At 46.0% G+C, this 20956-nt stretch overlaps 1 protein-coding gene across 1 annotated transcript in view; it reads left to right on the top strand.

Annotated features, from left to right (window-relative positions):
* The window catches only part of RBKS (ribokinase), a 48738-nt gene that overhangs the window by 2138 nt on the left and 25644 nt on the right, over window positions 1-20956 (top strand). The window contains exons 2-3 of the mRNA XM_040351859.1: window positions 11426-11558; window positions 20360-20423. Coding sequence (XP_040207793.1) covers window positions 11426-11558; window positions 20360-20423 — 197 coding nt within the window. The remainder of the gene's footprint in view (window positions 1-11425; window positions 11559-20359; window positions 20424-20956) is intronic.

Genomic DNA, 20956 nt, shown 5'->3' on the forward strand with positions numbered 1-20956 from the left:
GGGGGGGGGGAGGGGTTAGAGCCGCTGCCAGTTGCTGCCCTGATAGAAGGGTGTAGCGGCCGGCTCCTCTTATAGCCGGCACCGCCTCACATTTAGGGGGTAGTCGGAGTCGGAGATCTGACCGCCTCTGACTGTGTTGTTTTGCCAGATTTGGGCTTCTGTTCCAGCCATGGCTGTACTGTAAGTGACCGCTATTGTTGTCGGGGGTGTTAGTACCCCCCCCCCCAGGCCATGGGTGGCAGCAGGCAAGTCAGGGTGTATTGGGTGTTCTTCCTCGGCAGCCAATCAGTGAGAGTTGACTGTCTCGCTGTGCATGCTGGGGGAGGGTACTTAAGGGACAGACGTCATTCGGGTCGTCGTCCGTTCCTGGTCTGTCGTCGTCCCCCCCCCCCCCCCCGTTAACCACTTACAGACCGCCTCCTGCACATTTACGTTGGCAGAATGGCACGGCTGGGCACATCCACGTACAGGTACGTCCTGTACTAGTACCCAGCCGTGGGTCGCGGGCGCGCTCCTGCGACCCGGTCCGAAGCTCCGTGAACCGGGACCACGGACCCGATCGCCGCTGGAGTCCCACGATCGGTCCCCGGAGCTGAAGAACGGGGAGAGGTGAGTGTAAACACAGCTTCCCCGTTCTTCACTGTGGCGCCTTCATCGATCATGTGTTCCCTTTTATAGGGAAACACAATCAATGACGTCACACCTACAGCCACACCCCCCTACAGTTAGAAACACAGATGAGGTCACACATAACCCCTTCAGCCCCCCCCTGTGGTTAACTCCCAAACTGCAATTGTCATTTTTACAGTAATCGGTGCATTTTTAATGCTTTTTTTGCAGTGAAAATGACAATGGTCCCAAAAATGTGTCAAAATTGTCTGAAGTGTCCGCCATAATGTCGCAGTCACGAAAAAAATCGCTGATCACCGCCATTAGTAGTAAAAAAAAAATAATAATAATAAAAATGCAATAAAACTATCCCCCATTTTGTAAACGCTATAAATTTTGCGCAAACCAATCGATAAACGCTTATTGCGATTTTTTTTACCAAAAATAGGTAGAAGAATACGTATCGGCCTAAACTGAGGAAAAAAATATGTTTTTTTACATTTTTGGGGGATATTTATTATAGAAAAAAGTTAAAAATATTGCATTTTTTTCAAAATTGTCGCTATATTTTTGTTTATAGCGCAAAAAATAAAAACCGCAGAGGTGATCAAATACCACCAAAAGAAATCTCTATTTGTGGGGAAAAAAAGGACACCAATTTTGTTTGGGAGCCGCGTCGCACGACCGCGCAATTGTCAGTTAAAGCGACGCAGTGCCGAATCGCAAAAACTGGCCGGGTCCTTTACCTGCCTAAAGGTCCGGGGCTTAAGTGGTTAAACCCGACGTCTTCCATTGTGTTTTGAGCACATTAAAAAATATACAATTTTCTAAGCGTTATCGGTCACGGCCAAGTGTTCTCCACATTACTGTAAAATCCGGGTTCAGGTCAAACCCTTCGGGGGCCCCCCCCCCCCCCCCGGAACTCTTATCTCTTTCCCGGGGACAGGAAGACCAATAAAAATCAATTCTCAGAAGAGATTAGAAGATGATGGCCTGGGTTTAGTTCAGGGTCAGAATGTTGATAATGCCCCTGAGGACCGCCGGCCTAGAACCCCCAGAACCTCTCCATTCTCCCACTACGAGCCACATTAAAAGAGGAATTTACCAGCGTGAAGCCCATTATCCCGCTAATCTCTACTTTCCCAGCACTTCCTAAGTCACATCAGGAAGGGAGCTGTAAAAGCGAATCCGTAACGAGAGAGGTCCAGAGCTCTTGTGGTGATCAGAAGATTACTGAGTGGCGTGACAAGTGAATGTTTACTGAGACGTGAAGCTCAAATTCTATATATTGAGGTGACGCTTATTCTCTACGACACTCACCGACTGCGCCTAAGAAGGGAGAGCGGCCTCTTTATAGAATATTCACCTTCACTAATTCTATTCTACAAAACATTTTTCTTGCTGGTCCCTCTGTGATACATTTATGGGTAAGACCACCCATGTTCCTGGGATGGCTGGGTGCTTACAGGAACATATATGACAGAACACAATACAGTATGAAAGTCAGCAGCTACAAACACTGTAGCTGCTGACTTTTAACCACTTCAATACCGGGCTTTTATACACACCTCCATACCGGGCCTATTCTGGCACTTCTCTCCTACATGTAAAAATCATTATTCTTTTGCTAGAAAATTACTCAGAACCCCCAAATATTATATATGTTTTTTTAGCAGACACCCTAGGGAATAAAACGACGGTCATTGCAACGTTTTATCTTGCACGGTATTCGCGCAAATAATTTTTCAAACGCCCTTTTTTTGGAAAAAAATTGTTTCATGAATTAAAAAAATAACAAAACAGTAAAAGTTAGCCCAATTGTTTTGTATAATGTGAAAGATTATGTTACACCGAGTAAATAGATACCTAACATGTCACGCTTTAAAACTGCGCATCCTCATGGAATGGCGCCAAACTTCGGTCCATAGGCAACGCTTTAATTTTTTTTTACATGTTACCAGTTTAGATTTACAGAGGAGATTTAGTTCTAGATTTGTTGGTGGTACTCTAACGCACGCGGCGATACCTCACATATGTGGTTTAAACGGCGTTCACATATGTCGGCGGGACTTACGTGTGCGTTCGCTACTGCGCGCGAGCTACCGGGGACAGGGGCGTTTTAATTTTTTTTTTTATTCTTTTATTTCTTTTTTTACTTATTTTTTTCTTTTTTACACTTCTTTTCTAATTTTTTTTTTTTACTTTTATTCCTATTACAAGGAATGTAAACATCCCTTGTAATAGGAATAGTGTGTGACAGGTCCTCTTTATGGAGAGAGGCGGGGTCAATAAGACCTCCCCCTCCCCCCACATCTCTCCCCCAGGCTGGAAACCATGAGATCGGTGAAAAAAAATTCACCGATCTCATGAATACTGTTGCTTACTAGCCGCAACCGCGGCTTTGTTTACTTACGGGGACCCGGGCGTGACGTCATCACATCGCGCCCGGGTCCTCCGACAGTTATAGAGATGACTGGTGACCATCTGGTCACCAGTCATCTCTATGCTTCCTGCGAGCGCCGGACGATTCTTTCTCCGGGCCCCCGATGGCACAGGAGAGCCCGGAGAAGCACCGGATGGTGGCGGGAGGGGGGGGATGTCCCCTCCCGCCGCCTGTAAGAACGATCAAGCGGTGGAACCGCCGCTATGATCGTTCTTATGCTGCGCAGAACAAAAGGATATCTGAATGATGCCTCTGGCTGCAGGCATCATTCAGATATTCACCCGCAAAGCCCAGGACGTCATATGACGTCCACCCAGGATGGGAGATCCCATCTGTGGACGTCAAATGACAATGGGCGGGTATTGAAGTGGTTAATAAGGACACTTACCTGTCCAGGGAGCCGGCGATGTCGCTCCCCCGAGGGCCGATCCGTCCATCGGATCGGGTGCAGGCGCCGCCATTGTAACCAAGGGAAACAAGCAGCGGAGCTTTGCGGCTTCACTGCCCGTTTCCTACCCGGCATACACGAGTCGCGTGGCGCTTTATGAATGGCTAGTTTGTCTTCTGGGGGACACACAGGTCTCAGAAGACAGTGGGGGGGGGGGCTCGCCGCAAAAAAGGATTTGACGCTTTGCGCTGCGGCCCGAGTGGAACGAAAGTACACTATGTACTTCATAAAAAGGTAAGAAGGAAACAAAAAAATAATAATATCCAAAAACAAGGGGTGGAGGGGTGGTCTTTTGTTTTAAGACCACCTCTCAAAAGTGGGTGGAACTTCGCTGAACTTACATGGGTCGTTCAGATTTTGCATGTTGGTAGAGTAACTCTTCCTTTTTCTTTGTTCTCCTTCTCCTCCTTCCTTTTCTCCTCCTCCTCCTCCTCGTCCTCGTCCTTCTCCTCCTCCTCCTCCATCTCCTTCTTCTTCTCCTTCTTTTCTTCCTTCTTCTCCTTCTTCTTTTCTTTCTTCTTCTCCTTCTTTTCTTTTTCCTTCTTTTCTTTTTCCTTCTTTTCTTTCTTCTTCTCCTTCTTTTCTTTCTTCTTCTCCTTCTTTTCTTTCTTCTTCTCCTTCTTTTCTTTCTCCTTCTTTTCTTTCTTCTTCTCCTTCTTTTCTTTCTCCTTCTTTTCTTTCTTCTTCTCCTTCTTTTCTTTTTCCTTCTTTTCTTTCTTCTTCTCCTTCTTTTCTTTCTTCTTCTCCTTCTTTTCTTTCTTCTTCTCCTTCTTTTCTTTCTCCTTCTTTTCTTTCTTCTTCTCCTTCTTTTCTTTCTTCTTCTCCTTCTTTTCTTTCTCCTTCTTTTCTTTCTTCTTCTCCTTCTTTTCTCTCTTCTTCTCCTTCTTTTCTCTCTTCTTCTCCTTCTTTTCTCTCTTCTTCTCCTTCTTTTCTTTCTTCTTCTCCTTCTTTTCTTTTTCCTTCTTTTCTTTCTTCTTCTCCTTCTTTTCTTTCTTCTTCTCCTTCTTTTCTTTCTTCTTCTCCTTCTTTTCTTTCTCCTTCTTTTCTTTCTTCTTCTCCTTCTTTTCTTTCTTCTTCTCCTTCTTTTCTTTCTCCTTCTTTTCTTTCTTCTTCTCCTTCTTTTCTTTCTTCTTCTCCTTCTTTTCTTTCTCCTTCTTTTCTTTCTTCTTCTCCTTCTTTTCTCTCTTCTTCTCCTTCTTTTCTCTCTTCTTCTCCTTCTTTTCTCTCTTCTTCTCCTTCTTTTCTTTCTTCTTCTCCTTCTTTTCTTTTTCCTTCTTTTCTTTCTTCTTCTCCTTCTTTTCTTTCTCCTTCTTTTCTTTCTTCTTCTCCTTCTTTTCTTTCTCCTTCTTTTCTTTCTTCTTCTCCTTCTTTTCTTTCTTCTTCTCCTTCTTTTCTTTCTCCTTCTTTTCTTTCTTCTTCTCCTTCTTTTCTCTCTTCTTCTCCTTCTTTTCTCTCTTCTTCTCCATCTTTTCTTTCTTCTTCTCCTTCTTTTCTTTCTCCTTCTTTTCTTTCTTCTTCTCCTTCTTTTCTTTCTTCTTCTTCTCCTTCTTTCCTTTCTCCTTCTTTTCTTTCTTCTTCTCCTTCTTTTCTCTCTTCTTCTCCTTCTTTTCTCTCTTCTTCTCCATCTTTTCTTTCTTCTTCTCCTTCTTTTCTTTCTCCTTCTTTTCTTTCTTCTTCTCCTTCTTTTCTTTCTTCTTCTTCTCCATCTTTTCTTTCTTCTTCTCCTTCTTTTCTTTCTCCTTCTTTTCTTTCTTCTTCTCCTTCTTTTCTTTCTTCTTCTTCTCCTTCTTTTCTTTCTCCTTCTTTTCTTTCTTCTTCTCCTTCTTTTCTCTCTTCTTCTCCTTCTTTTCTCTCTTCTTCTCCTTCTTTTCTCTCTTCTTCTCCTTCTTTTCTTTCTTCTTCTCCTTCTTTTCTTTCTCCTTCTTTTCTTTCTTCTTCTCCTTCTTTTCTTTCTTCTTCTCCTTCTTTTCTTTCTCCTTCTTTTCTTTCTTCTTCTCCTTCTTTTCTCTCTTCTTCTCCTTCTTTTCTCTCTTCTTCTCCATCTTTTCTTTCTTCTTCTCCTTCTTTCTCCTTCTTTTCTTTCTTCTTCTCCTTCTTTTCTTTCTTCTTCTTCTCCTTCTTTTCTTTCTCCTTCTTTTCTTTCTTCTTCTCCTTCTTTTCTCTCTTCTTCTCCTTCTTTTCTCTCTTCTTCTCCATCTTTTCTTTCTTCTTCTCCTTCTTTTCTTTCTCCTTCTTTTCTTTCTTCTTCTCCTTCTTTTCTTTCTTCTTCTTCTCCATCTTTTCTTTCTTCTTCTCCTTCTTTTCTTTCTCCTTCTTTTCTTTCTTCTTCTCCTTCTTTTCTTTCTTCTTCTTCTCCTTCTTTTCTTTCTCCTTCTTTTCTTTCTTCTTCTCCTTCTTTTCTCTCTTCTTCTCCTTCTTTTCTCTCTTCTTCTCCTTCTTTTCTCTCTTCTTCTCCTTCTTTTCTTTCTTCTTCTCCTTCTTTTCTTTCTCCTTCTTTTCTTTCTTCTTCTCCTTCTTTTCTTTCTTCTTCTCCTTCTTTTCTTTCTCCTTCTTTTCTTTCTTCTTCTCCTTCTTTTCTCTCTTCTTCTCCTTCTTTTCTCTCTTCTTCTCCATCTTTTCTTTCTTCTTCTCCTTCTTTTCTTTCTCCTTCTTTTCTTTCTTCTTCTCCTTCTTTTCTTTCTTCTTCTTCTCCTTCTTTTCTTTCTCCTTCTTTTCTTTCTTCTTCTCCTTCTTTTCTCTCTTCTTCTCTTTCTTTTCTCTCTTCTTCTCCATCTTTTCTTTCTTCTTCTCCTTCTTTTCTTTCTCCTTCTTTTCTTTCTTCTTCTCCTTCTTTTCTTTCTTCTTCTTCTCCATCTTTTCTTTCTTCTTCTCCTTCTTTTCTTTCTCCTTCTTTTCTTTCTTCTTCTCCTTCTTTTCTTTCTTCTTCTTCTCCTTCTTTTCTTTCTCCTTCTTTTCTTTCTTCTTCTCCTTCTTTTCTCTCTTCTTCTCCTTCTTTTCTCTCTTCTTCTCCTTCTTTTCTCTCTTCTTCTCCTTCTTTTCTTTCTTCTTCTCCTTCTTTTCTTTCTCCTTCTTTTCTTTCTTCTTCTCCTTCTTTTCTCTCTTCTTCTCCTTCTTTTCTCTCTTCTTCTCCTTCTTTTCTCTCTTCTTCTCCTTCTTTTCTTTCTTCTTCTCCTTCCCAAGCAGACGCAACAAGTTGTCAATGAGTTCTTGATGAAGGAGGGGTGCATGCTCTCTGACATCCACAGAAGGCTACAAAATGTTTATGGAGGTGACACAATTGACCATTGACAAGAGTCACCAATGACAAGACATTGCTCTTTTCTGGTACAATATTTTTATTATAAAATATATATATCTCTGTAACAATCCCACACAGGGATATGATCAGTGAGCATAACCTAGTGCAACATAAAATACACATATAGAACGTGTTTTGTGAGATGAACTATCAAACAGTAATAACCCTCCGGTCAATGCCGGGGGTCCACACAAGGAGTCTGAGCTGTATTGCTCAGGGATTGGGGTGTGTCCACAAAAATCGGGAGAAGTAAATCTTAAACCGAAGTCATAAAAAAAAGGGGGGGAGGGTGGGGGGAAGGGTCAGATGGCAGAGGGGGAAATTAGTAAGTGAGAGGACATTACAGAATAGGAAGAGAGAAAAGAAGCGCAGAATAGACGAGGAGAAGGTCCCCCCAGGCCAGGGGGCAGAGGAGATCAGACAGAGGGGCCCAGGCTGCTCGGGTGCAAGGTTAGAAGAGCGCGAGACCACCACGGGCCCCACACCTTATGAAATTTAGAGTGGGAGTCGTGGAGGATACTAGTCATCTTCTCATTAATCGTGAGAGTCGTTAAAATAAGACATTGCTCTTTTCAATGGTGTCATTTCCATAAACCAAGTGTCCCGGATTGCCCGGGACAGTCCCGCATTTTGCAGGTCTGTCCCGGACACATTCATTCCAGAACAATACAGTGTCCCGGAATGAAACTGACACAGCCACCCCCCGGGCCAATCTGATGCCCCCAAAAAAGGCCGCCACATCACCGCTTTACTCACTGACAGTACTTGTCCTGGCCGGGAATGACTAGAGGAGCACAATCCCCGCCCCCTGCTTGTGATTGGAGAAATCATAAATCCCGCCTCTTGTGTCCAATCACTGTGCTGCGATTGGTTACAGCACAAGCTGATTTTTGGGAAGGGAAGGGGTGTCCCTGAATGGTAGCATCCTTCACAGTGGCCAAGATGGCGTCTTCCTTGGCTAAAAACAATTCAAGGGTTTAGTTCCCCTTAACCACCTAAGCCCCGGACCATTTGGCTGGCCAAAGACCAGAGCACTTTTTTGCGATTCGGCACTGCGTCGCTTTAACAAAATTGGCGTCCTTTTTCCCCACAAATAGAGCTTTCTTTTGCTGGTATCTGATCACCTCTGCGTTTTTTATTTTTTGCGCTATAAACAAAAATAGAGCGAACATTTTGAAAAAAAATGCAATATTTTTTACTTTTTTCTATAATAAATATCCCCCAAAAATATATGCGCCGTCGTAAGTCCTAATCTGGGCCGTCGTATCTATGCGCCTGATTCTTAGAATCAGTTCCGCATAGATAACTATTAGATCCGACAGGCGTAAGGCTCTTACGCTGTCGGATCTTAAATGCATTTATTTTTTTCGCCGCTAGGTGTCGCCTCCGTCGTTTTCCCCGTCGAGTATGCAAATCAGCAAAATACGTGAATTCCCGAACATACGCGTGGTCGACGCAGTGAAGTTACGACGTTTACGTTAGATTTGCGACGCGTAAAGTTGCCCCTGCTATATCAGGGGCAACCAATGTTAAGTATGGCCGTCGTTCCCGCGTCGAAATGTAATAATTTACGTCGTTTGCATAAGTCGTCCGTGAATGGGGCTGGACGCCATTTACGTTCACGTCGAAACCATTGACGTCCTTGCGACGTCATTTAGCGCAATGCACGTCGGGAAATTTTAGGGACGGCGCATGCGCATTACGTTCGGCGCGGGAACGCGCCTAATTTAAATGCTCTGCGCCCCCTACCCGGCTCATTTGAATTAGGCGGGCTTGCGCCCCGGGGGATTTACGCTTCGCCGCCGCAACTTTACAGGCAAGTGCTTTGTGAATAAAGCACTTGCCTGTAAAACTTGCGGCGGCGTAGCGTAAATGACATACGTTACGCCGCCGCAGTTTTACGCCCATCTACGAGAATCTGGGCCATAGCGTCTATAAAATAGGGGATAGTTTTATGGCATTTTTGTATTATAATTTTTTTTCTACTTGTTATGGCGGGGTGATCAGCGATTTTTATCGGGACTGCGACATTGCGTCAGACACTTTTGACACATTTTTGGGACAAATGACAATTTCAGCGATCAGTGCTATAAAAATGCACTGATTACTGTAAAAATGTCACTGGCAGGGAAGGGGTTAACCACTAGGAGGCGAGGAAAGGGGTTAAGTGTGTCCTAGGGAGTGATTCTAACTGTGTGGGGGCTGGGCTACCAGTGATATGTCAGTGATCGCTGCCCCTGATGAGAGGGAACAGACGATCAGTGTCCTGTCACTAGGAAGAACAGGGAAATGCCTTGTTTACACTGACCTCTCCCCGTTCTGCAGCTCTGTGACCCGATCGCAGGACAGCGGCGGACATCGGGTCCACGGGTCCCGCAGGCGCGGTCACGGAGCTCGCGGCAGGAGTGCACGCGCCCACACGGCAGCGGTCGGAAAAGGATATGTAAAGGTTCATTTTAAAAACAAACATGTCACACTTACCTCCTCTGTGTAAAGGTTTTGCACAGAGTGGCCCCCGATCCTCCTCTTCTGAGGTAGGTCCCTCAGCGGCACTCCTGGCTCCTCCCCTTTCTGGAGTGCCCCGTCGGAGAGTCGCTCTCCCTTGGGGCATTCGTGCGGGCGCGCTCCCGTGTCCTGCTGCTGCGTCTATGGACACAGAAAGCAGGACTCGCCCCCGACACCCGGGTCATTGGATTTGATTGGCTGCAGCGGAAGCCAATGGCTGCGGTGCTATCATTCTATCCAATCAGGACCAGAGACAGTGGCTGGAGCTTCTGTGCTCGTCCCCTCTGCTAGAAAGACCGGGTTCAGGTAAGTAAAAGGGGGGTCTCTGGGGGGGGGCTGCATCACAGGAGGTTTTTAACCTTAATGCATGGAATGGAAACCTTGAGGGTTTACAACCCCTTTAATTTGCAAGGATTTCCTCTCACTTCCTGTTTGGCTATGGGACAGGAAGTGAAGGAAAATCTCCCCAATGGGTCACAGATTGAGAAAATAAAATCTGACGGGGGTTCTAACCCTCCCTTTTGTTTTGCCTATACAGTAAAACCTTGGATTGAGAGTAACTTGGTTTGAGAGCGTTTTGCAAGACAAGCAACATGATTTAACCCCTTAACGCCCGCCGCACGACTATTTACGTCCACAGAATGGCACGTACAGGCAGATGGGCGTATATATACGTCCTTGCCTTTTAGCGGGAGGGGGGTCCGATCGGGACCCCTAACCCCCCCCCCCCCCCCCCCGCTGCGTGCGGCGGTAAGATTCCCTCGGGGAGCGATCCGGGACGATGGCGCAGCTATTCGTTTATAGCAGCTCCGTCGCGATTGGTCCCCGGAGCTGAAGAACGGGGAGAGCCGTATGTAAACACAGCTTCCCCGTGCTTCACTGTGGCGCTGCATCGATCGTGTGTTCCCCTTTATAGGGAGACTCGATCAATGACGTCAGTCCTACAGCCACACCCCCTACAGTTGTAAACACACACTAGGTGAAGCCTAACATGTTCAGCGCCCCCCTGTGGTTAACTCCCAAACTGCAACTGTCATTTTCACAGTAATCAGTGCAATTTAAATGCATTTTTTGCTGTGAAAATGACAATGGTCCCAAAAATGTGTCAACATTGTCCGAAATGTCCGCCATAATGTCGCAGTCACAAAAAAAATCGCTGATCGCCGCCATTAGTAGTAAAAAAAAAAAAAATAATAAAAATGCAATAAAACTATCCCCTATTTTGTAAACGCTATAAATTTTGTGCAAACCAATCGATAAACGCTTATTGCGATTTTTTTTACCAAAAATAGGTAGAAGAATACGTATCGGCCTAAACTGAGGAAAAAAAAAATTTATATATATTTTTGGGGGATTTTTATTATAGCAAAAAGTAAAAAATATAGAATTTTTTTCAAAATTGTCGCTCTATTTTTGTTTATAGCGTAAAAAATAAAAAAAGAGGGGATCAAATACCACCAAAAGAAATCTCTATTTGTGGGGGGAAAAGGACGCCAATTTTATTTGGGAGCCACGCCGCACGACCGCGCAATTGTCAGTTAAAGCGATGCCGTGCCGAATTGTAAAAACGCCTTTGGGCATTAAGCAGCATATTGGTCCGGGTCTTAAGTGGTTAATAAATTTTGCCTTGATATACAAGCGATGTCTTGATATACAAGTGATGTCTTGATATAAGAGTAGCGTCATGTGACAACCGAGTATAAAGAGAAGAGAGGAGCCTCCTCTAAGTGTAGCAATCTGGTTACATGTAATGAAGGGACAACATTTAGCAACTTATTGCTACACTTAGAGGCGCCTCTCTTCTCTTTTATACCCTGTAAAAAAATGCTTTGATATACAAGCGCTTTGGATTACAAGCGTGTTTCAGGAACGAATTATCCTCGCAATCCGAGGTTTTACTGTAGTTCTACTTTAAGACTGAGAAGTTCATCAGACCAGATTGTACCATGTGTGCTCTTCAGACTGCCAGATCTCAGCAATGGGTGTCGGTATCATTGTGCCCCCCCCCCCCCAACATTGCGTCAATCCTGACACCCCCATCACGCCTAACATCAGCCGTACCTACCTACATATCAGTATAAAAAAAAATAACGAGTCTCCTTATGTCTGTATTATTTTGCAGCGTGACCCCGCGCCTGCCCAAAGCCGGAGAGACCATACACGGCACCAAGTTCTTCATCGGGTTTGGTGGGAAAGGAGCCAACCAATGTGTACAGGCCGCCAGGCTCGGGGCGCGGACCGCCATGGTGTGTAAGGTAAGAGGGCTCCATACAGCCCAACTTTTAGAGATGGGAACAAGGGACACCTATCAGCAAAAGTATGCAGGCATAGGACACACCCCCTTACCACGCCCCCTTAAAGGAGAATTGTACAAAAAAAAAAACAAGATTGGTTAAACCCACAAGTACTTTTTTACCACAATTATTCATTTATATTGGCTCAGAGGCGTTGCTAAGGCGGTGCGGGGGGGGGGGATGAGGTCCGCACCGGGAGACACCCGCTAGAGGGGTAACACCATCCGTTTTTTTGTTTTTTTTTAGCTGACATGCCCAGCCTGCCCTGTGCAATCCCAGCCTGCCCTGTACCACCCCAGCCTGCTCTGTGCCACTCCAGCCTGCCCTGTATCACCCAGCCTGCCCTGTACCACCCCAGCCTGCCCTGTACCACCCCAAACAGCCCTATACCACCCCAGCCTGCCCTGTACCCCCCCAAACAGCCCTGTACCACCCCAGCCTGCCCTGTACCACCCAGCCTGCCCTGTGCCACCACAGCCTGCCCTGTACCACCCCAGCCTGCCCTGTGCCACCACAGCCTGCCCTGTACCACCCCAGCCTGCCCTGTACCACCCCAAACTTTCCCATGCCACCCTAACTTGCCTTGTGCCACCCTAACTTGCCCTGTACCACCCCAATCTGCCCTATGCCACCATAACTTGCCCTATACCACCCCAACCTGCCCAATGCCACCCTAACTTGCCCTGTACCACCCCAACCTTTCCCATGCCATCCCAACTTGCCCTATGCCACCCTAACTTGCACTATACCACCCCCAACCTGCCCTGTACCACCCTAACTTGCCCTATACCACCCCAGCCTGCCCTATGCAACCCTAACTTGCCCTATACCACCCCAAACTACCCTATATCACCCCAACATGCCCTATACCACCTTAACCTGTCCTATACCACCCCACTACACCAACCTGCCACTATACCACTCTATACTACCCTAACCTGCCACTATACTGCCCTATACTATCATTTACAGGGGCTGGTTTGGGGTGCGCCCCGTGCCCGTGCGCTGCCTGCTTGGTGCTGGGCAGCCTAGACAGAGGGGGGGTGACACCATGTTTTACCGCACCGGGTGACACCAACCCTAGTGACGCCACTGTATTGGCTTATGGAATTACCAAATGTAGCAATTTAGAAATCAGATGAAAGGTTTAGCGCCAGGAAAACACTTTTTGATAGATAAAAAGTATAGATCAGACCAAAATGAAGAGGAATGAGGGCCAGAGGGACAGAGGGACATTGCTCCAAATCAGGGACAGTCCCTCGAAATCCGGGACAGTTGGGAGCTCTGGCGCTCTCTGACTGCAATGGCCGACCCTAAAGTGCGCGTTTTCTGCCTGCGACCAACAGACGCAGGAACCCCACCAATCCCCCCCCATGTGATGATTTAGGTTCATAGCTGGAATTCCTGCAGCCTGAAGACTAAATAAAACCTCCTCCTCCCCCCCCCTCGGTCTGTATGAAATATCTGTAGATTCCATTCCATTGTAATAATCCATCAGAGATTAATGATTGCGGAGACTTCCTATTCTCTGATCTCATGTCGGAGGGAGGTGTGATATTTGTAGGGTCACCGCCCCCAACATTTTTAGAAACGGCTCCCCCAGAAATAGTTTCAAGGTCGGGTGACCCGCGACTGAGCCGGATGTTCCGTCATGGCAGTGACGCCCCACGGACCTTTGTGCTGTAGGAAGAAAAGGAACGTTTAACCACTTAAGGACCGGACCAATATGCTGCTAAATGACCCAAGGGGTTTTTACAATTCGGCACTGCATCACTTTAACAGACAATTGCGCGGTCGTGCGACGTGGCTCCCAAACAAAATTGGCGTCCTTTTTTCCCCACAAATAGAGCTTTCTTTTGGTGGTATTTGATCACCTCGGCGGTTTTTATTTTTTGCGCTATAAACAAAACTAGAGCGACAATTTTGAAAAAAATGCAATATTTTTTACTTTTTGCTATAATAAAAATCCCCCAAAAATATATATAATTTTTTTTCCCTCAGTTTAGGCCGATACGTATTCTTCTACCTATTTTTGGTAAAAAAATCGCAATAAGCGTTTATCGATTGGTTTGCGCAAAATTTATAGCGTTTACAAAATAGGGGATAGTTTTATTGCATTTTTATAATTTTTTTTTTTTTTTCTAGTAATGGCGGCGATCAGCGATTTTTTTCGTGACTGCGACATTATGGCGGACACTTCGGACAATTTTGACAAATTTTTGGGACCATTGTCATTTTCACAGCAAAAAATGCATTTAAATTGCATTCTTTATTGTGAAAATGACAGTTGCAGTTTGGGAGTTATCCACAAGGGGGCGCTGTAGGAGTTAGGGTTCACCTAGTGTGTGTTTACAACTGTAGGGGGGTGTGGCTGTACGTCTGACGTCATCGATTGAGTCTCCCTATAAAAGGGATCACACGATCGATGCGCCGCCACAGTGAAGAACGGGGAAGCCGTGTTTACACACGGCTCTCCCCGTTCTTCAGCTCCGGGGACCGATCACCGCACTCCAGCTTCGGACTGGGTCACGGGCGCGCGCCCGCGACCCACGGCTGGGTACTAGTACAGGACGTACCTGTACGTACATGTGCCCAGCCGTGCCATTCTGCCGACGTATATGTGCAGGAGGCGGTCCTTAAGTGGTTAAGGACCTTGGGTGTTTTTCAGATTTGGCGTTTACAAGACTATGGCCTGGATTCACGTAGAACCGCGGATCTTTGTGCGGGCGTAACGTATCCTATTTACGTTACGCCTCCGCAACTTTGACAGGCAGGTGCATTATTCTCAGAGCAAAGTTGCGGCGGCGTAGCGTAAATTGGCCCGGCGTAAGCCCGCCTAATTCAAATGTGGAACATGTGGGCGTGTATTATGTAAATGTATTGTGACCCCGCGTAAATGACGCTTTCTCCGAACGGCGAATGCGCCGTCCGTGAAAGTATCCCAGTGCGCATGCTCCAAATTAACCCGTAAAAAGCCAATGCTTTCGACGTGAACGTAAATGACGCCCAGCCCTATTCGCGAACGACTTACGCAAACGACGTAAAACGTGAAAAATGTTACGCTGTTCCAACGTCGATACTTAACATTGGTACGCCTCATATAGCAGGGGTAACTTTACGGCGGAAAAAGCCTAACGTAAATGGCGTATCTGTACTGCGACGGCCGGGCGTACGTTCGTGAATAGGCGTATCTAGCTGATTTACATATTTCTAGGCGTAAATCAGCGTACACGCCCCTAGCGGCCAGCGTAAATATGCAGTTAAGATACGACGGCGTAGGAGACTTACGCCGGTCGTATCTTAGAGAAATTCTGGCGTATCTGATTCTTTGAATCAGGCGCCAAGATACGACGCCTCAGACTCAGAGATACGACGGCGTATCTCCTACGTGAATCTGGGCCCAAAACTGTTTTTTTTGCTAGAAAATTACTTAAAACCCCCAAACATTATATATATATTTTTTCTAACACCCTAGAGAATAAAATGGCGGTCATTGCAATACTTTTTGTCACACTGTACAAGCGCGCTTTTTTTGGAAAAAAAATCACTTTTTTGAATTAAAAAAAAAAGACCACGTTAAAGTTAGACCAATTTTTTTTACATTTTTTGAAAGATAATGGTGCACCGTGTAAAATGATACCCAACATGGCGTCAAACTTTTACCCTTTAAAAATCTCCATAGGCAGCTGGGGGCAGCTGTATCCTCCTAGAGACAAGTTCCGAGAGCTCCCAGTTATGCCTTACTATCCCACTGTGACATTATTTGTATAACCAAAGGCCTACAAGTATCTCTGTGACTGTGTTTGATTTGTACTCTTGCTACTGTAACTTGTGTATATTGGTGGTCCGCGAGGACTGACTTTTTGATGAGAAATAAAAAATTAAAAAAAAAAAAAAAAAAAATCTCCATAGGCGACGTTTAAAAAATTCTATAGGTTGCATCTTTTGAGATACAGAGGAGGTCTAGGGCTAGAATTATTGCTCTCGCTCTAATGATCGTGGAGATACCTCACTTGTGTGGTTTGAACACCGTTTTCATATGCGGGCGCTACTCGCGTATGCGTTCGCTTCTGCACGCAAGCTCGTCGGGACGGGGCGCTTTAACCACTTGCTTTCCAGCCCATTGTCAAAATACGTCCTGTTTTTAAAGATGGATATCTCAGTAACGGCAGCAGCTGCTGTCACAACTGAGGTATCCATCTTTAGTGCCGACGGTCCTGTACACGATAACGGCGGTCTCCGCGGCGGATTCGCCGCGAGATCGCCGTTATCGGTGGCGGGAGAGGGGCCCCCCTCCCGCCGCTGTCCCGCGCCCTCCGCCGCTTACCGGAGCCGTCGGTAGCAGCGGAGGAGATCGCGACCATCCGGCAGCTGAGCGGGGACGAGACTGAAGGAAAAATCTCCTTCGCCCGTCCTCATAGCTCTGCTGGGCGGAAGTGACATCAAAACGTCAGTCCCGCCCAGCCTCTTAAAGAGACATTTTTTTTTTTTTGTCATTTGAAAAAATGACATTTCCAAATTTTTTATTTTTTTTTGCATTTAAGCCCAAATATGAGATCTGAGGTCTTTTTGACCCCAGATCTCATATTTAAGAGGACCTGTCATGCTTTTTTCTATTACAAGGGATGTTTACATTCCTTGTAATAGGAATAAAAGTGATATTTTTTTTTTTATTTATTTCAGTGTTAAAAATTGTAAAATAAGTAAAAATAAATGCGAAAAGCAAAAAAAAAATTTTTTAAAGCGCCCCGTCCCGACGAGCTCGCGCGTAGAAGCGAACGTATACGCGAGTAGCGCCGACATATGAAAACGGTATTCAAACCACACAAGTGAGGTATCGCCGCGATCGTTAGAGCGAGAGCGATAATTCTAGCTCTAGACCTACTCCGTAACTCAAAAAATGCAACCTGTAGAATTTTTTAAACGTCGCCTATCAAGATTTTTAAGGGTAAAAGTTTGACGCCATGCCACGAGCGGGCGCAATTTTTAAGCGTGACATGTTGGGTATCATTTTACTCGGCGTAACATTATCTTTCACAATATATAAAAAAACTGGGCCAAATTTATTGTTGTGTTATTTTTTAATTTAAAAAAGTGAATTTTTTCCAAAAAAAGTGCGCTTGTAAGACCGCTGCGCAAATACGGTGTGACAAAAAGTATTGCAATGACTGCCATTTTATTCTCTAGGGTGTTAGAAAAAAATATATATATAATGTTTGGGGGTTTTAAGTAATATTCTAGCAAAAAAAACTGTTTTAGTCTCGTAAACACTGAATCTGAAAAACAGGCTTAGTAATGAAGTGGTTAAACATTTTTTTTTTTTTTCTTATTTATTTTGATTTATTTTATTATTTTTTACACTGAAAATGAATGTAAACATCCCTTGTAATAGAAAAAAGCATGACAGGTCCTCTTAAATATGAGATATGGGGGTCAAAAATACCTCAGATCTCATATTTAGACTTAAATGCAAAAAAAGTTAAAAAAAATTGTCACTTTAAAAAATGACATTTAGAAAATATTTCTTTAAGAAGCATGGGGGGAAGTGATGTTTTGACGTCACTTCCGCCCTGCTATGGAGACGGTGGGGGCCATCTTGCCCTTACTCGTATCCCAGCCGAGGAGAGGAAAGGACCCGATCGCCTCCACCGCTACCAACCGGCTCCGGTAAGCGGCAGAGGGTGCGGGAGAGCGGCGGGAGGGGGGGGGCCCCTCTCCTGCCGCCGATAACGGTGATCTCGCTGCGAATCCGCCGCGGAGACCACCGTTATCGTTTACGGGACCGCTCGCACTAAAGATGGATATCTCGGTAGATGCTGGAGAGATAACCACTTGAAGACCCGGCCTTTCTGGCGCTTTTCGTTTACTTTATTAATTATTATTATACAGGATTTATAGAGCGCCAACAGTTTGCGCAGCGCTTTACAAAATAGGGGCAGACAGTACAGTTACAATACGATTCAATACAGGAGGGATTACAAGTTTAAATCAGTGTTTTTTGCTAGAAAATTACCTAGAACCCCCTCATGCACTCAGCAGTGTAGTGTATAAAAGCCCGGTATTGAGGTGGGTATAAAAGCCCGGTATTGAGGTGGGTATAAAAGCCCGGTATGGAGGTGGGTATAAAAGCCCGGTATTGAGGTGGGTATAAAAGCCCGGTATTGAGGTGGGTATAAAAGCCCGGTATGGAGGTGGGTATAAAAGCACGGTATGGAGGTGGGTATAAAAGCCCGGTATGGAGGTGGGTATAAAAGCCCGGTATGGAGGTGGGTATAAAAGCCTGGTATTGAGGTGGGTATAAAAGCCCGGTATTGAGGTGGGTATAAAAGCCCGGTATGGAGGTGGGTATAAAAGCCCGGCATTGAGGTGGGTATAAAAGCCCGGTATGGAGGTGGGTATAAAAGCCCGGTATTGAGGTGGGTATAAAAGCCCGGTATGGAGGTGGGTATAAAAGCCCGGTATGGAGGTGGGTATAAAAGCCCGGTATTGAGGTGGGTATAAAAGCCCGGTATGGAGGTGGGTATAAAAGCACGGTATGGAGGTGGGTATAAAAGCCCGGTATGGAGGTGGGTATAAAAGCCCGGTATTAAGGTGGGTATAAAAGCCCGGTATGGAGGTGGGTATAAAAGCCCGGTATGGAGGTGGGTATAAAAGCCCGGTATTAAGGTGGGTATAAAAGCCCGGTATTAAGGTGGGTATAAAAGCCCGGTATGGAGGTGGGTATAAAAGCCCGGTATGGAGGTGGGTATAAAAGCCCGGTATTGAGGTGGGTATAAAAGCCCGGTATGGAGGTGGGTATAAAAGCCCGGTATGGAGGTAGGTATAAAAGCCCGGTATTGAGGTGGGTATAAAAGCCCGGTATGGAGGTGGGTATAAAAGCCCGGTATTGAGGTGGGTATAAAAGCCCGGTACTGAAGGGGTTAAAGACAGCCAGGCAACTGCCATTTTTAGGAGGAGGTTAATATCAGCAGGCCAGCCATTTTTCCCATGACAGGTTCTCTTTATTTACAATCCTTGGATCGGATTCACAGGAGTGTTTCTCTTTAGTCACATGTTTCATCCAGCACCACATCCAGCACCGCCGCCATGTTACGAGCGATACGTGACCTATTAATCGATAGCAGTGTTTTTTCCCCTCGGGCCGAAGTTTGGAGAGGCTCCAGGGTGACCATGGCAGGGGCCCCCCGACGTTCCTGGAAGATGTGTTTATTCTTTATGAAATTCCACAGCCGGGCTGAACACGCCGAGAGGCTATTCCCGTCTCTCTATATACACAGGTCTATATTCAGCACCTTGCCGGCTATTATTAGACCAATCAGGGACGGTTATTTTTATGTAGAGCCGCTCCGTTCTCTCTGCTGGAGCAATTCAACAAGCCTCCCAATGAATGGATCTATATTTAACACACGCAGAGTGCCCAATAAAACATCCGCCATAAATCCAACAAAAGGTAAAAAATAAAAAAGGCTGGTAATTATAATCCCCGTACAGACTGAACGTATAAAAACAAGGGGCCAGATTCAAGAAGCACTTGCGCCCGCGCAACCATAGGTTGCGCGGCGCAAGGGCTTACTTGCTCCGGTGTAACGAGTGCTCCTGATTCAGGAACCTCGTTACACCGACTGCAGCCTAGGATGTGACAGACATAAGCCTCCTTATGCCTTCACATCCCAGGCTGCATTCTTGCGTTGGCCGCTAGGGGGCGCGGCCTTTGTGATCGGCGTATAGTATGCAAATTGCATACTACCACCGATTCACAAAAGTTGCGCGGGCCCTGCGCACGCAAGGTACGGAGTTTCCGTACGGCGACTTTAGCATAAGGCTGCTCCTGCTAATAGCAGGGGCAACCAATGCTAAAGTATAGCTGCGCTTCCCGCTCGCGACGTTCAAATTTTACGTCGTTTACGTAAGTGAACCGTGAATGGCGCTGGACGCCATTCACGTTCACTTAGAAGCAAATGACGTCCTTGCGACGTCATTTGCCGCAATGCACGTCGGGAAAGTTTCCCGACGGAGCATGCGCTGTTTGCTCGGCGCGGGAGCGCGCCTAATTTAAATGATTCCCGCCCCCGGCGGGATCATTTACATTAGGCAGCCTTACGCCCGGCTGTTTAGCATATCGCCCGCGCAATTTACGGAGCAATTGCTCCGTGAATCGCGGGCAAAGCGCAATATTTGCGTGGGCGCAGAGAAAAATTTTTGCTCTTTGCCCACACAAATATTGCGTGAATCTACCTGAATCTGGGCCAAGGCATTTAACATTTGTTTTGGCCTCTAAATACCCCTCAACATGAACCTATGGGGCAGATTTACAGAAAAAACTGGGACACACGGAATCTGGTGCAGCCAATCAGCTTCTAATATCAGCTTGTTCAATTGAGTTTGTGTCCCGCCTACCTCCAATCCGATCCACTAAAAAACACACAGAAGGGTAAACGTTCCCCTCTGTCTCATCAAATCGGATCGAAGGGCAGTCAAGTGTGAACGGACAGGTGGTCCCTTTACATGCGACTGCCCATAGAGCAGAGCTGGCTGTGCCCGTGTCCACTCTGCAAAGGTGGAGCAGACACGGACCTCTCATCCTCCCTCTACAATCAGCGGGGGATCAGCGGACGGATTCCCTACTGATAAAGCAGAGTCCACCCCGTGTGAAAGGGGCCTAACTGCACCAAACCCCAGCGGCCTGGGAGGACTAGAAACGGAAGGTTGTCTATGCCGGTCCACTGATTCCGGGTTTATGTGCGTTCTCTTTTATTGTGCAGGTTGGAGAAGATTCTTTTGGCAGCAATTACATCGAGAACTTCAGAAACAATGATGTGTGTACAGGTAATGAAAGCAGCTTGTAGAGCCGCCCAAGGGTTTCATGTCCCCACACCGCCCCCGGGGGTGTCACGTCCCCACACCGCCCAAGGGTTTCATGTCCATACACCGCCCAAGGGTTTCATGTCCATACACCGCCCAAGGGTTTCATGTCCATACACCACCCAAAGATTTCATGTCCATACACCGCCCAAGGGATTCATGACCATACACCACCCCCGGGGGTTTCATGTCCTCACACCACCCCCGGGGGTTTCACGTCCCCACACCACCCCCGGGGGTTTCATGTCCATACACCACCCCCGGGGGTTTCATGTCCATACACCGCCCAAGGGTTTCATGTCCATACACCGCCAAAGGGTTTCATGTCCATACACAGCCCAAGGGTTTCATGTCCATACACCGCCCAAGGGTTTCATGTCCATACACCGCCCAAGGGTTTCATGTCCATACACCGCCCAAGGGTTTCATGTCCATACACCGCCCAAGGGTTTCATGTCCATACACCGCCCAAGGGTTTCATGTCCATACACCGCCCA

This window comes from Rana temporaria, chromosome 4, assembly GCF_905171775.1.
Source record: "Rana temporaria chromosome 4, aRanTem1.1, whole genome shotgun sequence".
NCBI lineage: Eukaryota > Metazoa > Chordata > Amphibia > Anura > Ranidae > Rana > Rana temporaria.